Source organism: Protopterus annectens, chromosome 6.part0 (genome assembly GCF_019279795.1).
Source record: "Protopterus annectens isolate FY-2018-M chromosome 6.part0, PAN1.0, whole genome shotgun sequence".
In the NCBI taxonomy this organism is placed as follows: Eukaryota; Metazoa; Chordata; order Ceratodontiformes; family Protopteridae; genus Protopterus; species Protopterus annectens.
Genome location: NC_056737.1, coordinates 166740817 through 166756913, shown reverse-complemented (window position 1 = coordinate 166756913; position 16097 = coordinate 166740817). Strand labels below are relative to the sequence as shown.

Genomic DNA, 16097 nt, shown 5'->3' with positions numbered 1-16097 from the left:
ATTCAACCAAAAGGCAGTGGGCATTTTCTGAAGCTTTTGAAATTATGCACTATTGGCAAGAGCTATAACTATTTAGAGCCCCCATGCATTTTATATTAAACAAGCAGTCAGCCAGCTGTGTCTTTAGATTCCTGCAGCCAAAAAACTCTTCTCAAGCTAAAAGTAAGCAAAGCATTTGGGTTCAAATTTGCACCCATGCAAGTTCATTTTATCAGCTGCAGTTCTCATCATTTCATTCAGTTTTTTGTGGTTCTTGTTTGTGTTTATTCTGAAGCTGACGTTAACCATACTAACTGAAGGTATTTAATAGTTTACACTCATTTTTCAAATTGTTTCTATGCTATGCCTAGGTATCTAACTCAGTCTCCATCGGGGTGTCATTGTTCTGTATTTTTATTCTCTCTCTCTACTCTAAAGCTGAAGCTACAGCTATATATTCATTTTGATTTTACTGTTTCCAATTATTATTTTTCTAAGCTCTTGAATGGAATAATCAGTCATTCTCATCTAATTAATGTGCATTAGTCATTTTTCATACAGTTTGTTTCCTACCCACCCTTTTTCTGTTTGTGCTTTTAAACTAGGAGGCTTTTGAGCTGCCTGACTGTAAGGTATATGTGGTCTTGGAAACTCCTCCCAGTCTTATCACCAGCATATATAGCTTTGAAAGCCTGTGTCAATCTCACCACTTGTGGAACTAGCTTTAAAAGCTCCTCCCAGTCTCATCTCCTCTGCTCATTTTACTGAGCATGACAGATTAAAGTGGGACGGCCCTCCCTTAAACTGCTAGACTTGAGTCAGCCATCGTTTCATACATTTTCTGGCTTGTATTACATATTTAAGCTGTGCTTAGAGTTACCTTCATTCAGGTGCATTTATTTATGTCACTTTTGCCACTTGTCTCATCTTGTGTCAAAAGTAACTTGTTCTGATAGTTAGTCTTGTAACTTCATTTACAGCTGTGAGAGAATTGTGAATTACTGCAAGATCTGAGCATAAATTATACAATATACTGCACTTTTATCAACATAAGCAGACTTCCTTGTAAAAGTTATTTGTTGGTATTTTAAGTCAATCTAGGAATGCAGTCTTGTAGTTTTGTTTGCAGCTGTGAGAGAATTGTGAACTACTGCAGGATCTGAGTCTCATTTAGTTATTTATTACTGTATTTTTTCATAAGCAGTGCTATTGGTAAATACCTGTCTGCTACAGTGCCTTAGCTTTTAGTTTGAATTGCAATAACCTGTGTATTGTAAATTTTGCTGCAAGATTTGAGCTTCTCTTATTCTACAGCTGTTAACATTCCAACTTTTCTGCTAGAGTCTTACATTCTGCTTATCATCTGCCTGCTTAAAGTTGCATTTCAATGCCTTTGTGTTTGTTACATGTAGTGCTGTGGATACATTTGCTACTGTTTTCCCCTTTTCTTCTGCCCACTACATTGCTGCTGGCCTCCTGACCCCCACATTATGTACTGCTCTCCCCACTGTTTGTACATTAATTATATATATATATATATATATATATATATATATATATATATATATATATATATATATATATATATATATCATGTGGGAAAATCTGCACTCAGCTTACTGCTACCATTGCAATCACCATATAGTGGGTTGTCTGTGCAAGAGGTTTTTCCCCTATAAGAGACCTGCAAAATCCACACAACCTTAGAAATCCAAATCTGAAGCTCAAATAACCCTTGCCAAGGGGCTAATAAACATAACTTGAGCTGCAGTACACCCCTGACAAGATAACTAGGTGTTTCTCCGTGCCTTAGTAATAAATCCAACCAAACATTATCCTGAAGAAACTGAACTCCAAGCAGTTATCATCATTTATGCCCCTAAGTCTTTCCTGTTGAAACCATGAGTCAGCACTTCTCCACAACTTCTCTAGCTAGACTGATGGTGTAAGAAATGTTGCATGCTTTCTGATGATCATCTCTTACTCAAACAGCATAACACTGTGTGTGTGAGAGACGTAGATTTTAAATGTCTTTGGAAGCAAAATCGTCACACACAGTAAACTCAAGACACCAGAATCACCAGCAGTACAATACACATCATACCTCTCAAACGCCATCACAATGCACATAATCCATCATATGCTGAGGTGCTGAATATTAATTTGCCTAAACCTCAAAGACCTCCAGAAATCAGCACAGCAAGTTAAGCCTACCTCCTATCTTATCACAAGGAGCCCCAAAATCATGGATTCTGAGCCTATATGGCAGGCATCCACCCAACCAAACATTCTAAGTATAGGCGACTCCTTTGTAAGACATACAGATGTACCTCTTACCAGGCTGAGCAAAGAAAGACTGAGGCTTAGTTGCTTGCCTTCTGCTAGGATCTGTCAGATTACACACACAAACACACACACACACACACACACACACACACACACACACACACACACACACACACACACACACACACACACACACACACACACACACACACACACAAAGTCCCTGAATAACAAGTACTAGTCTGACTTGGTCATAGTGTGGGTGTGAATGATGTGAGATGTACCTCCGCTGGACTATATGAAGACATACATGATGGAGTTCTCAGAATATGTGTCCCAGTTGGGGACAAGCCTAGCATTTAGCATCATTTTACCTTTTCCAAGGATAACGCCACAATATGATCAAAAAATACTTGGCTTCAATAATTGGTTTAATTTTGCATGTCAGTTGAAGCAGGTCCAGTATTTGTTAGCCTGGGAGGATATGACTGATAGACCACTCTGGTCTGCCAAGATGACCTGCATCTGTTTCCTCTAGGGTTTTGATTATTTACAAAGACATTGTCTACCTCCACGGTGTCATTTTAGGCATAGCCAACATAATAAACCTAGCAACATAAGGAAGCAAGCAAAGGAAAATATGAAGGTGTTACTGATCACCACTAGGAGCCTAAACAAGACACTTGACTCCTTACAAGCCATACTCAACCTGGAGGATCTAGACATGTGTGTAGTGACTGTAACATAGTTTAAAATGGTGGAAAACACTCCAGCTGTGCAGGACTATAATACTTTCCACACATTTAGACCAGCTACTGTGCAGGAGGAGAGAAAAGGTGGAGTTGTCTCAATCATCATCTACAAGAGACTCACATCAAGGCTGGCAAAGCAGCATGATACAGTAGGGCTTCTGTGTGTCAAAGTAACTGTCAGAAAGGACCAGTACCAAACATTACCTAGATGTATAACTCTCTCTATGACCCAGGAAAGGAACAATGCCTATCTACAAGAACTGGGATCACTCAGATTTAAAGCTAGTAGCATTTTCCTAGGTGATCTAAACTCTCCAGCTATATAATGGGAAACCCACACCACAACAAGTGCACAAGCACAGAAATTCCTGATCCTTGTCCATATAAACTCCCTGGAGAAAATAGTCAAAGTATCCACTAAAAGGATCAACACCTTGGATCTTGCTGTTACTGATATGGGAACATCTTGCACCATACCTTATATATCTTCATCACTTATTAGGTCTGATCATAAATCCATCTCCTTTGAAATAAAACTGAAACCAGAAACCTCTTCCATCCAATGTACATTTAGAAAATTCTCTAAGAAAAACTATCTACTCTTAAGTGATACATTTGCAAGCTTCAAATCCCCACCAAACTCAGTTAACGCAGTTGAATATGTGGAAATGTATACCACTCCACTATATCAGCATGTAAACAGCTTCATCTATGCAAACTATAAATTACTTTGTTTTGTAAAATCAAGTGCAGGGCAAAACTTAGAAACAAACCCCCTATGGTGGAACCATAATATCGACAAACTTTAAAGTGAAAGGAAGATAATTTTGACCAAAAGTAAGAAGAGTAATTCCTAGAATGATAGAGCTCTCATCATTGAAATAAACAATCAACTCAGCAGGTTAATAAAATCCAAAAAAAGCCAAGTTTGTGGCTACAGTAGCCATCCAAGCCAAAAGCAATCAAATGGCCATTTTAGTTATGTTTGTAATCTCAGAAGCACAATGCAATAGTGCACTGAGCTGATTGTGAATTATATTATTTACATTGAACCTGAAGATATAGTGAACCTACTGGCTAATAAATTCAGCTCAAATTCAAGTCCAACTTTACCTCTATCTCACTCCATCTATCTCACAAGATATAAATTAAACTAACCTGTCTCCATCTGTCTTGCAAGACCAAGTACTAAAAGCACTATCAAAAGCTAAAAAAAATATACCAATGGATTCTGATAGTATCCCTAGATGCATCTTAAATTGCATAAAGTATGGTTTAGCTACCCCTCCAAACAACTTGAGCTTCCATGCAGGTTCTGTACTGAATGAATGAAGAATAGCTACAGTCAATCCACTGCATAAGGGTGGACCTTCCACAGACCCATAAGTCTGACTAGCCTCATATTCAAAGCCATGGATAAACTTATTATGGAACTGATCAGTAAGGCTATAGGGAACCTGCAAACACTTGACCTTCTCAATTTGTATTCATTAAGGCCTGATAATGCTTACTCAACCTGCAGACTTTTGAAAAGGTCACCAATGCAATGGATGAAGTTAAAACTAAACATATCATATACCTTGACCTGGCCAAAGCTTTTGACACTATCTCCAACTCAGCCATAGTAGAAAATCTAAACAAACTTGGAATAAACCCCTGTGTTACCCACTGAATTGTGAACTGGCCGACAGGTAGGACATAGGAGATCAAAACAGGGGAAGTTAGCCCCACAGTCACTAGTGGAGTCATTCAGGGTTAAGTGCTGGGACCTCTCAGGTTGGGCACCTACTTCTCTAAATTAAAAGTCAATACCAATGAGTTCTGGCTGCCTAAATTTGCAGATGACCATAAGCTAGGAGAAGTAATCGAATCTTCAAATGACTTAGCCATCCTGAAGGAATCCTTGTCCCAAACAACTGGGTGAAAAATCATGGAATGAAACTAAATGCAATAAAATATATTACGGTATCCTTTGGGAAGTCATCTACCTCAAAAAATTACTACATTGACAATATGCCCCTAAGTCAACAGAGAGAGCAGGAATAGCTCCTGAGATCAATGGGGTACTTGTTATCACAAAAAAGTGATTTTTTTACTGGAAATATTATAAATGAATGACATATGTTAATAATTATACTAATAAATTAATCCTAAGGTGATTACATGGTATGTCATGGTGTCAAATGAAAGATTATATAATATTACAAAAGTTCTCACTGATACCTGTTGTCTGCCTACCCCCAGTCTGCAGAAAATTATACTTGTTGTATAGTAAAACAAGAATATGACCATAATTATCATATTTCTGTACATATCGTTGGCATTGTTCACTTGGATAAATTGTGATTCAGTATTTCACATGCCTAGTCACCAGAGAAGTCAGGAATGGTTCCTTAGACCAGTGGGATACTTGGTACCACCCCAAAAAGTGATTTTTTTTCAGGAAATATTATGAATGCATGGCATATTTTCATAAGTATATTAATAACTTGAACCAGAGGGTCTTTATATGGTAGACCTTGATAGCTAATGAAGGTGTACAAAATTCTGAAACAATTGTGCTGATATATGGTATATAACTAGCACAGCTTTGCAGACATTTACTTTTATTTGTCCATTAAATATGAAGATATGCATACCATTAATAATTATGCATATATATCAGGAAATGGAGTAGCATCTACAAGCCATGTTTGCAGCTAAAAGTAGATCACATTTGCATGAGCAAAAGTCAGACTGATAGTGAGATTCTATCTATTACGGCAAGAGATATTAACGCTTTTTCATAATTATAATAAGTAAATGTAAATATTATCTAATTACTAGCCCAATATAAAATTACTATAATGTCTGGCTGACATATTAATATGATCATTGGGAAAAGGAATGTGCGCTGAATATTGTGTATTTTAACTTTTTTGTAACTTATATTAGTTTTGAGATGTATACATTTATTTAAAGGTGTGTTGCAAAACTGCATTTTCAGAATTTTAACTCAGTAGAAACCTGGCCAGGCAGGAACTCTTCAGATGTCAGGAGGCACGAAATTCCACCCAGTCTCGGTATGATAGAGATAACTAGTAGTAAAAGTCAGGGTAACCCCATAGCTACACTTTAGTTTATCTTTTATTTACAACTCCTTATACATTCAGTCAGTAACCAAAAGGCATTGCCACAGAAGGCTTATGAGATAAACATTCATTATTTATAGATAACTTTATAGTTTATATAGTGAACGTAGACAATTCCCTTCTAAAGTTTATGGATGTCTTAGCAGCATTTGACAGTAATTTATGTTATAAAATAACAGACTGAACAAATAATTATTAGCTATATTCATTTAATGCAATAAATGTGCTTTGCCTGTTAAATTGGGGAAAAATAATGTTTAAATAACCAGATTTTCACATTTAAGTTAACCTTTAGAAACACTTTAATACCAAAATCAGAAATAGAAATGGTATAAAAATATAAGTATCTCACTATAACCATCTCTCAAAGAATTCAAGCTATTCATATGGCCTTGCTGCCACAGGCTCGATATCCAGTTTGAACTATTGCCTCACTCGTGCATTAAGAAAGCCTAAGCAAATCAGGAGAGGTACAGAGCATGCATATGGAGGAAAAGACTCTAAGCCAGTCTACAAAGACTTTAATAATTGCCCTACCTGAAGAATCTTCTTTCTGACTTTATATGTATACTTCCTTGTAACGCTATGTAGCTCTTTTTCATACCAAATAATTAAATACCAAACAAATTGAATGAAACAAGACAGAACTTTGTGATTTCTCTAGCATCTATGCTAACTCTCAGGTGGATTGTTTTGAATGTCTAAGGCACAGCTTGATTTAATAACTACATATCTTCCCTTAATGGTATGTCATTTATGTAACTTTAATGTTATATTAAATAAACATCTATAACAAGGCCATAATTTCTTATGAATATTTTAGTCATAATTACCATTAGATTTTGGACAGAAGCTCTAGAAAGTATAGAAACTAAACTTTGGACAGAAAAAAGAGATAAAGAGGAATCTGCAAGTTAACATTTAATAGAAAATTCAGAATGGGTCTACTAAATTGCTTGAGTCCCAGGTGTCTTGCAGCTGGGTCTATATTATATTATCGAAAGGAACAAATGTCAAATGGCTTAAATATCGAAATTGCCATTCATCGAAATCACTTTTGTTGGGGTTGCACCCCCCCCACACACCCCTGGTAATTATCTATACCAACTCCAAGATTGCACTACAGTGAGGAAAGGGCAAAATTCCAATCTTCACTGTACCACAGTCTCACAAAAAAGAAATCGATGAACGGCAATTTCGATATTTCAGCCATTCGACATTCATTCCTTTCGATAATATAATATAGACCCTTACAGCCATGGACTTGGGAATCTTGCAGCTTTCACTGGCTGCTACTCACAATCCAACTTAACTGCATGTTTGATTGAGGAGCAGCAGTCATGCAGAGAGAGAGAGGGGATATTTAAAGTTAGAGACTCAGTGGGAACTTTAGTTTTAGGCAGCAACGGTGAGTTTTAGGTTTTTTGATTGTGAGGGCAATTTCGGTATAGGGAACAGGGAGTAGAATTTTGTGTTTAGGGAACAACCAAGAACTTTAGGGTTAAAGCATGGGAAGGGAATGCTACAGTTAGGGACTATGTGGGAGTTTTAATGTTAGAGGTTGGGATGTGGTAGGGGAATGGATTTTTATTGACTAGGGAGCTAGTAGGGCTAAGTAATTATGTAAGATAAGGTTAGCTGGAGTTAAGGCACTTACCATTTAGAGTAAGTGTCAGTGAGCAAATGTGTTCTGAGCTCATAACATGCAAGCACATTTAGTAAACTATATATAACATAATAAATGCCCTGACAATTCAATGAATGCAAGGACTTTACTTCGTAATACTATGAAATATTTTGTAATAAGCCAGAAAGGAATTGTTAATGATTAGTTGTATAACACATATAATTAGTCAAATGACCACAATCCCCTACATACAATAATTCTGTCAGATTTATATAATGAGCATCAGAGAGACATCATTTGAAAACAGCTAAACCTAAATACTTTACCTTTTACTAAACGGATCTATATTATAACATTGAAGTCTTAAAACTTCGAATGTTATAATATCGAATCATTTTGATCGAAAGACTATAACATTGAACACTCAGAACAGCAATTTTTTTTCCCCAGGGAAAAAATTTGCTCTTCTGACAAACATACACACAACACAAGCACACCAAATTAAATAATCCACACACATACACTTCACAAAACCCTACACTAAACCATACATACACTACTAGCTATCCACTTACCTTAACCCAACCCTAACCCTAAGGTCCCTATCACACATTCACCTTACCTGCTCCTTAACCCTAAAGTCCCTATCGCGCACTCACCTTACCCAGTCCCTAACCCTAAGGTCCCTAACTATCACACACTCACCTTAACCCGATCTGTTTGCACACTTACCTTAACTCGGTCCGTAACCTTCACTCCACAGTCGAGGAAATAGTGAAGCTGCAAAAACGGCCTACTGAATACTTTCCCTAGGAAAGTATTCGATATACTGCAGCTTCACTATTTTCAGAGTTCGGTGCATAGGGTTCGATATTATAACATTCAAAGTTTTAAGACTTCAATGTTATAATATAGACCCTTATTAAATGGATATCCTAGTCACAAGTCTTATATCAAACATTCTTTAATGTTTCAAACTACTCTCTTATCCTCAGAACTTAGGATACATACTCAAATCTCAAAAATCCCAACATGCCAATGTTTCCCTTTTTTATTTGCCAGTGTTTTTGGTATAGCTAATGCAAATAAGTTTATATAACACATTTATAAATAGCAAAGTGCCTTTGTGATACTTGTGCAAAACCTTTTTCTGTTAATTCAACTTTCCTGCTTTCTTCCCAGACAACCCACTTTTTTTCCTCAATGAAAACAAATGATAATAAAGCTAATTAAAACATGCTACACACAAAGAATTAAGTATATATTATTGTCAGAAAGCTGGATATAGAAATGCATTAAAATACTAAGAATTTAAAAAAGCCATCAGGCACAGTAGGCTCTCAGCAAAGCATTACTGAGATAACTGTCTGCAAATGAAAGGCATAGATGCTCAGCTAAAAGTGAACAAACTACTAGCCATGAAAACCCGTAAAATCTTTTTTGCATTTCTTTTTACTGCTTCATAGTAATTTACCAATCAGAAAAAAGATTTTTATTTTTTCTGATTTTAAAATTATCAGTCTGTGCCAGTCTTCGCATATCAAAAACACAATAGATAGCCCAGTCATTTTTTGTCTATCCAGGAAAAAAATAAGTCTACAAAATATTTACTACACACTACTATAATCACCCTGCAGATAATTTCAGTATAGTGAAAGTAACATGTTTCTTACTTTTTGCACAGTGCAATGTCACGTAGCTCAGTAAAAGGAATCTGACTGGTAGCCTCGCCACTGTGTAGAGAAAATATTCCTCCAATATTCATGTCTCCTTTTCTGGTGTAGCCATTGATTGCAAAGCTTTTCAGCTGGCAGACTGGCCCTGTGCTGTTTGCTTTTGCAGGGTCAAGAACAAAAACCATCAATAATACAGTGGTAAGGGACACTGACATCATTATACAATGAAACAAAGAAAGGTGAATAAGAGTTACATGAAAAGAGACTGTATTAATTTAAATAGGAGGGTTGAACATGTGTGCTCATCAATCCTGTCCAAAATGTCTGTACAAATACTTAAAGTGTTCTACATCGGGCAGCCCAGAAATGATTATAATTTCTTTCTTGTCTTTTATGTTAGAAGAGAGAGAGAGAATTTGAAACTAGAAAGGCTAAGAAAGAGAGATCATCTAAAACTAAGTCTTCAAGAGATTTGTGTTTTAAAATGTTTCTTCAAAACATTAGAACTTCATATTTGGAAAGCCTTAATGAAACTTGATCATTCTATGTACATCAAATGTCTGTGGAAATTATGCAAGAAAATATTCCTTTAAAGGTTTTTATAAACATATTGCTTCTAAACAAGTTTCATGGTTCCTGTCAAACATTTCTAAATTAGCCATCTGCAGCTTTCTCTGATGATTAATTCAAAATTGATGTCAGTGTTTTGTTTCCAAAAGCAAGACTCACAGGTATTAACAAAAGTTAATCAAGTCCTTGAGGTGAACAAATTAAATTGAATTCTACCTGTTATTCAAGTTGCAGAAACATTTACTCTATCAGCAATATTTCACTATGAATGTAGTGCTATTATACCATACAGTGATACATTTAACTTAGACCGTATTAAGCTACACAACAGGAAATATTTATGACATATAACACCTCATGTTGGACTTATTAAATGCAACCAAGACTTAACTATGACATAGGGTATTGTGGATTTTTATTCATACTGTAGCATACAACAGGAAAAAGTAATTACAGCTAACAGCTTATTTATACACTCTTTCTCTCTTTTCAGAGGGTTTGATTAGATTTATACTGAATAATATTTACATTTTGACCTGGTTATTCTGAAAACTTTGTCAGTGTGGATGATGGTATCATTCCCCTGGTTAATCATAGGGGTTAACCGTCGCAAACAATAGCGTCAGTGCATTGTGAGGAAATAAAGGGGTGACCATGGATCTGACAATGTCGTCTTGATAAATCTTTACATGATGAGCATGGCATTAATAAAAATTATTTTTCTGTTTTATATCAGTACACAGAAAAATATGAATGTTTATTTCCAGTGTTTTTATTTTAATTAATACTACCTTCACTTTAAATACATGGCACACAAAAAACCTGGGTGATCACAGGCTTAAATAAAATTTCAGCCCAAAGACTTTTAAATAAAGACAATCACATTTATCAGTAACTGATATACACATCTAAACAAACATCAGTCAATTCTAAATATTGTCTTACAGTCAACAAAATGTGAGCATGAGAGAAAATGAAAAAGTGACTTATAACAGTAATTGTCCATTATATTCTCTATATTGTCAATCAGTATATATGAGGAATAGGTAGTCACTTGTTAATATAAAACAAGATGTATCATGCAAACACAAATAACTCAGTCCTACTTTTTTCTATAAACTCAAAATAATGACATATTCTAAAATACAAACTTACTTATTTTCTTAAAGAATTTGTAATAATTACAGAATCAAAAATACAAACTAAATGGAGAGGCAGAGTTTAATATTTAGGAGCTATTTTCAACAAAAACTTAATCTTAAAAGAACACTTTCTGAGTATAATTGGAAAGATTGATTCTGCCCTAGGTTTACTGTATAAAGTTGTAAACTATCTCTTCTCAACTGTGGAATTAGAACTATTCCTCTCTCTGGTGTACTGCTGATGGCTCTATGATGGCATATTCTACATCAGAATTATTATCCCACTAATCTCCACACTAGAAAAAACAAAAATCAGCCAGATTTATCTAGCTACCCACCACAAAAAACTCACCACTGCATACTATTACTAAAACAGATGGAAATTTGGAAAAACAAAACTGACGTCTATCAGAAAAGTTTAAAGGATTTTATCAGTACAATAATTAGTAATGGACCACAGTTTATGTGATTAGTTTATATACTGTGATCTAACACAATGATGGTCTGTTTCCTATTTCTTAATTAATGGAAAGGATCGAAAACTAACTACTTCCTAGCTATTTTGCACTTCTACCAGTCCCACATTTACTTTTTTTTCTATGAAGCCTGTTACTTGCAACAGAAAGGGACATATATATATATATATATATATATATATATATATATATATATATATATAGGTGTAATATTTCCCCACATGTTCCAGCATGCCTCTAAACTGTTCAGGTGTTTGCACAATGTCCATATTTTTGTCTTTTATTTTTGGTCTGTTTCTCATAACATTTGTGTTTTCTAGAAAAGCACTGATGATTGAAGTCATTAAATAATGATTGGCATTTGAGTTTCAGACTTCATATCATTCAGAAAATGCATGCTAACACAGATCCAGCTATTCTAGCAACTTTCTAAGTTTTGGCACAATGGTTAAGGTATTCATCTCATAGACACAGAGTGCAGGGCTTGAGTCTGACCTTGGGATATTGGTTAGGCTTAAAATGGCCCTTCTGGGCAAGTAGTCTTGTATTAACCTATGAACCTATAAAAGCAATAGTTAAAATCTGTCCCTATCTTTGGGCCTTTGACCCCCTCCCCCATTATGTTATGTTTTGTCGAGATCTTTTTGCTCTTGGAGGTTGAGAGGTATGTGTTCCCATATTTATATGACCTCAGTAGTAATATATTTTATTTATCCATGGAATTTTTTTGACAGTAATATAATATTTTTATTGCTCCTATACTGATTATATGATTCTTATTTGTAGGGGTCCATTGGAAGAAATTCCAAAGTTAGTCTATGTTTTAAACAATTCTAATGGTTTAACATTTTTAGTAGAGGTACAATGTAATTATATTAATTATGTGGATGTTTAGTTATAGGAAGGCTGGTTATAGTCCAATCTGATCCTTATATAAGAAATGACCTCTATGAGTAGTTTGTTGTATACATCTAGCAATCATTGTCCTTAGCTTATCAATTTTTGTTATGTTTTTTTCCACTCTTTGTGTAACTGACTGCCATTTAAGGCACAAGTGAATACCTCTCAAGATGAAGATTTTGAAAAGTTAACGTTGGAGTTGAATTTAATGTTTTTGGCTAGGGAATAGCCAACAGTTTGATTATTTGTATCAATAATTTGGAAGAAGCCTCTCAGCAGATGAAGCATATGGCAGGACAATCATGTCTCCCACAGAGACAGCAGATCAACCAGGAACAAGATGTGTTGTATTTTGTAGCTACTTATAATGACGTCTCTTAAGTGTTCTATACATTAGTTTTAACGCACTGGCCTGTTATAACAGGGGACATTTTATTCAAAATCATTGCTCTTTACATTTGTTATTTACAACACCCAGAGATGTTGGGGATATTCAATAACCCAGTATTTTTAATTATAAACATGAAGTGACTGATCTTAAAAAGGGACCTTTACTATGGGAAATAATTTGTTTATCACTATATGGAATTTACATAGGGCTTCCATAAGCAGAGTCAACTATTTTAGTAACAAGTTTATTTGTGATTCTCAGGCAGAGGTCTATTGCATTTTTGGCAATGTGATATACCTAAATGGCATTTTGGACATCGAAAGTAGAAATTTATAGTACAAATTAGATGTATAATCTGATTCCATAATTTAATTACAAGCAAATGCACTCAGGAAGAGTCAACTCTATTAGTTAGTAGATAAATGTGTAATTAATTCAGTAACTGGGCATTACAAGCAAATGCATGAATGGAGAATGGAATAAATTACTACTGGGGTGTTTGTTATGTCATACACAGTGAAATTTGAAACTGGTGCTTGCGAAGTTAGAATCTCAGAAATATTAAAGCATTACCTCTAGTGGGAATAAATAAACATTTGAACTGGTCATGATCTTAATTGATATAGTGTTTCCAATGAATCTTATTCATTGGTGCTTTATGCTGGATGATGACATTTTGTTTATATAGTTTTCCTGTCATCCCACTGAATGCATGCACGTATGCTTTGCACCAAGTCTACTGCAACTCCACAAGATGATCCAGGACTCATTTTCCTCAGCTGAGGCCTGACTAAATGATCACCAACTACTTTCAAGTGATAAAAAACAAATATGCTGTTTTACTCAAATTTCTGTCAGTACAGAAACAATCCTTCAACATCACCTCTCTAAATAATGCCTCAAATGAAACGGGTCTATATCAGAAGATCAAAGTTTCAAAACTTTGAATCTGATATGGTCGACACCATATGATCGAAGTTTTGAAACTTCAAATCTTTTAACGTTGATGCCTGTACAGTGCTGAAAGGGAAGATTTCCCTTTTCTGCACTGAAGTGCGATATCGGAGTTGGAATATTTAAGTAGCTGGGGTGTGGGGAGTGCAAGGGGGGCTTGCCCCCCCTGCTTAGAGCATTTAAATTGTTTGGTTTTCTAGGCTGTTGTGTTTTATTACATTTTCAATGTTTCAAGACTTTGATTATATGATGTCAACCATATCACATTTAAAGTTTTGAAACTTCGATAATGTAAAATAAAACAGTTTCCAACACAAATCTTCTTCATGTCTTAATTAATTATAACTTAACATATGATGAAAACCTCACTCAAGCCATCAAGAAAACTCACCAAAGATTGGGCTTCCTCTTCAAAAACAAACCCTTTTTCACTGACTACTCTCTGAATTCTTTAGCAACATGTTATCTTCTCCCTTTACTTCTATATATAGCACTGGTCCAGATTAACCTTCACTCCACCTTAAAAAATAACTAGAGGTTTGCTGCAATAAAATAAATATGTTTGTATTCAACTTACCAAGAAACCATTCACACCACTGCCCAGTACTGAAGTACCTACATTGGCTCAAATTAATTACCTTGCCTAATATCAAACACTTAGTGCCCACAAAATAATAAACAAACCCAACACCTGCCCATTACTACAAAACATCCTCAAACAATACTTCCCAACTAAAAACTTCCACTTACAGAACAAATATCTCCTGACAAGGACCAAGTCTCATAACAGTTCACTTTACTCAATCTATGTTGCTAAGCACTGGAAGTCCACCCCACCCACTGCAAAACAAGACAACACTACCACACATTTCAAGCACAACCTAGAACATTACCTAACGGCTGTGTTCATGTTCCCATCCTGATTAAACTCACCTTTCTGTTTCTCTTCCATTGCCAATCTCTATCAATCACCTTGACTCTTTCACCTTTCATATCCCTTTCTCTTTCACCCCCACAACTGCTCCTCCAATTAATCTATATCTGTAATCCTTGAGGATGAAAGCACTCAACTTTCTTTTATATATTAAATTTTAAATTTCATATTTACATGACTGGGCATACTTTCTTGTGGACTACAGTTGTGCCTCAATTTGGTTTGATTATTAGTTTATCATTGGGCATTATTCTCCTTTGGTTTTGTTATATCCATAATCCTCTCCTACTTATACCACCTCCTTACTCACCTCATTACGTTGCTTTTCTACTGTTATTTCAATCTCTCCACTATCAGAACTTTCTATACTTACGTTTTTTTGGGATTATTTCTGCTTATACCCTTCCTCCTTCCCTATTTTCTAACCCTGCTGTAGTGACATCCTACCTCAGTAAAGTCAATATACATACGCTGAACCTGTATGCATTATCATTGCTCTTGTATCTCCAGCTATTACATGTTAACATGTATTTGACGTATGTAAAATAATATAACTTCTAAAGTATATAATAAATGTCTTTACTGTTTGTATCTATATAATCTGCAAAGTAATGCTTAAAATGATTAATTTTTATTGTTGTTCATTGTAAATATGTATTTTATGTAGAGCTTTTTTCACTGGGCACCCTCTGAAAGTGGAACTTGTGCCCAGTTGAACATCCCCAGTAAACAAGCAAGCAATAGTGCCCAACATGGTGTGGGTGTTATTGCAGAAATAATGCCCACCCAGAGGTGTTTTGAAGGTGCCCTGGAGGGCATTAGTCCACTTAGAGAATGAACTGTCTGGAAAATTGCTGTGTTTTGCTTACGTATTTATATAATTTTTATTACAATATTTTTTTTATATATTTTTGATATAAAATAGTTCCTCCACCTAATTTTTCAAACTTGCTCTAGTACATGTTAATGGTGTTGGGGGAAGTATTTTACATCCAAAATATAACACTTTAAAAAATATCCAGGCATTTTATTTTTTGGTTCCTTACTCCTAAAACATTTGGTTTGTTACCAGTCACTGGAGATTGATGTCATTAAATAATGACATCCATTTATTTATTTATTATTTATTTATTTGCATTTGTTTACCGGGTAGTGTCCGACTGGGCTTGGTAGCCCATTTTCAGTGGAGACCCAGGGAGAAAAGCTCCATTAATGTAAAGTACAATATTAGACATTTGATTAGCACTAAAATAGTTACATACAACACAGAGAATCAACA

The 16097-nt window shown here is 35.2% G+C and overlaps 1 protein-coding gene across 1 annotated transcript in view; it reads right to left on the bottom strand.

Moving 5' to 3' along the window:
• The window catches only part of LOC122803783 (extracellular calcium-sensing receptor-like), a 335056-nt gene extending 325420 nt beyond the window's left edge, over positions 1 to 9636 (bottom strand). Inside the window, exon 1 of the mRNA XM_044073471.1 lies at positions 9449 to 9636. Coding sequence (XP_043929406.1) covers positions 9449 to 9636 — 188 coding nt within the window. The remainder of the gene's footprint in view (positions 1 to 9448) is intronic.
• Between the last annotated feature and the right edge of the window lie 6461 nt (positions 9637 to 16097).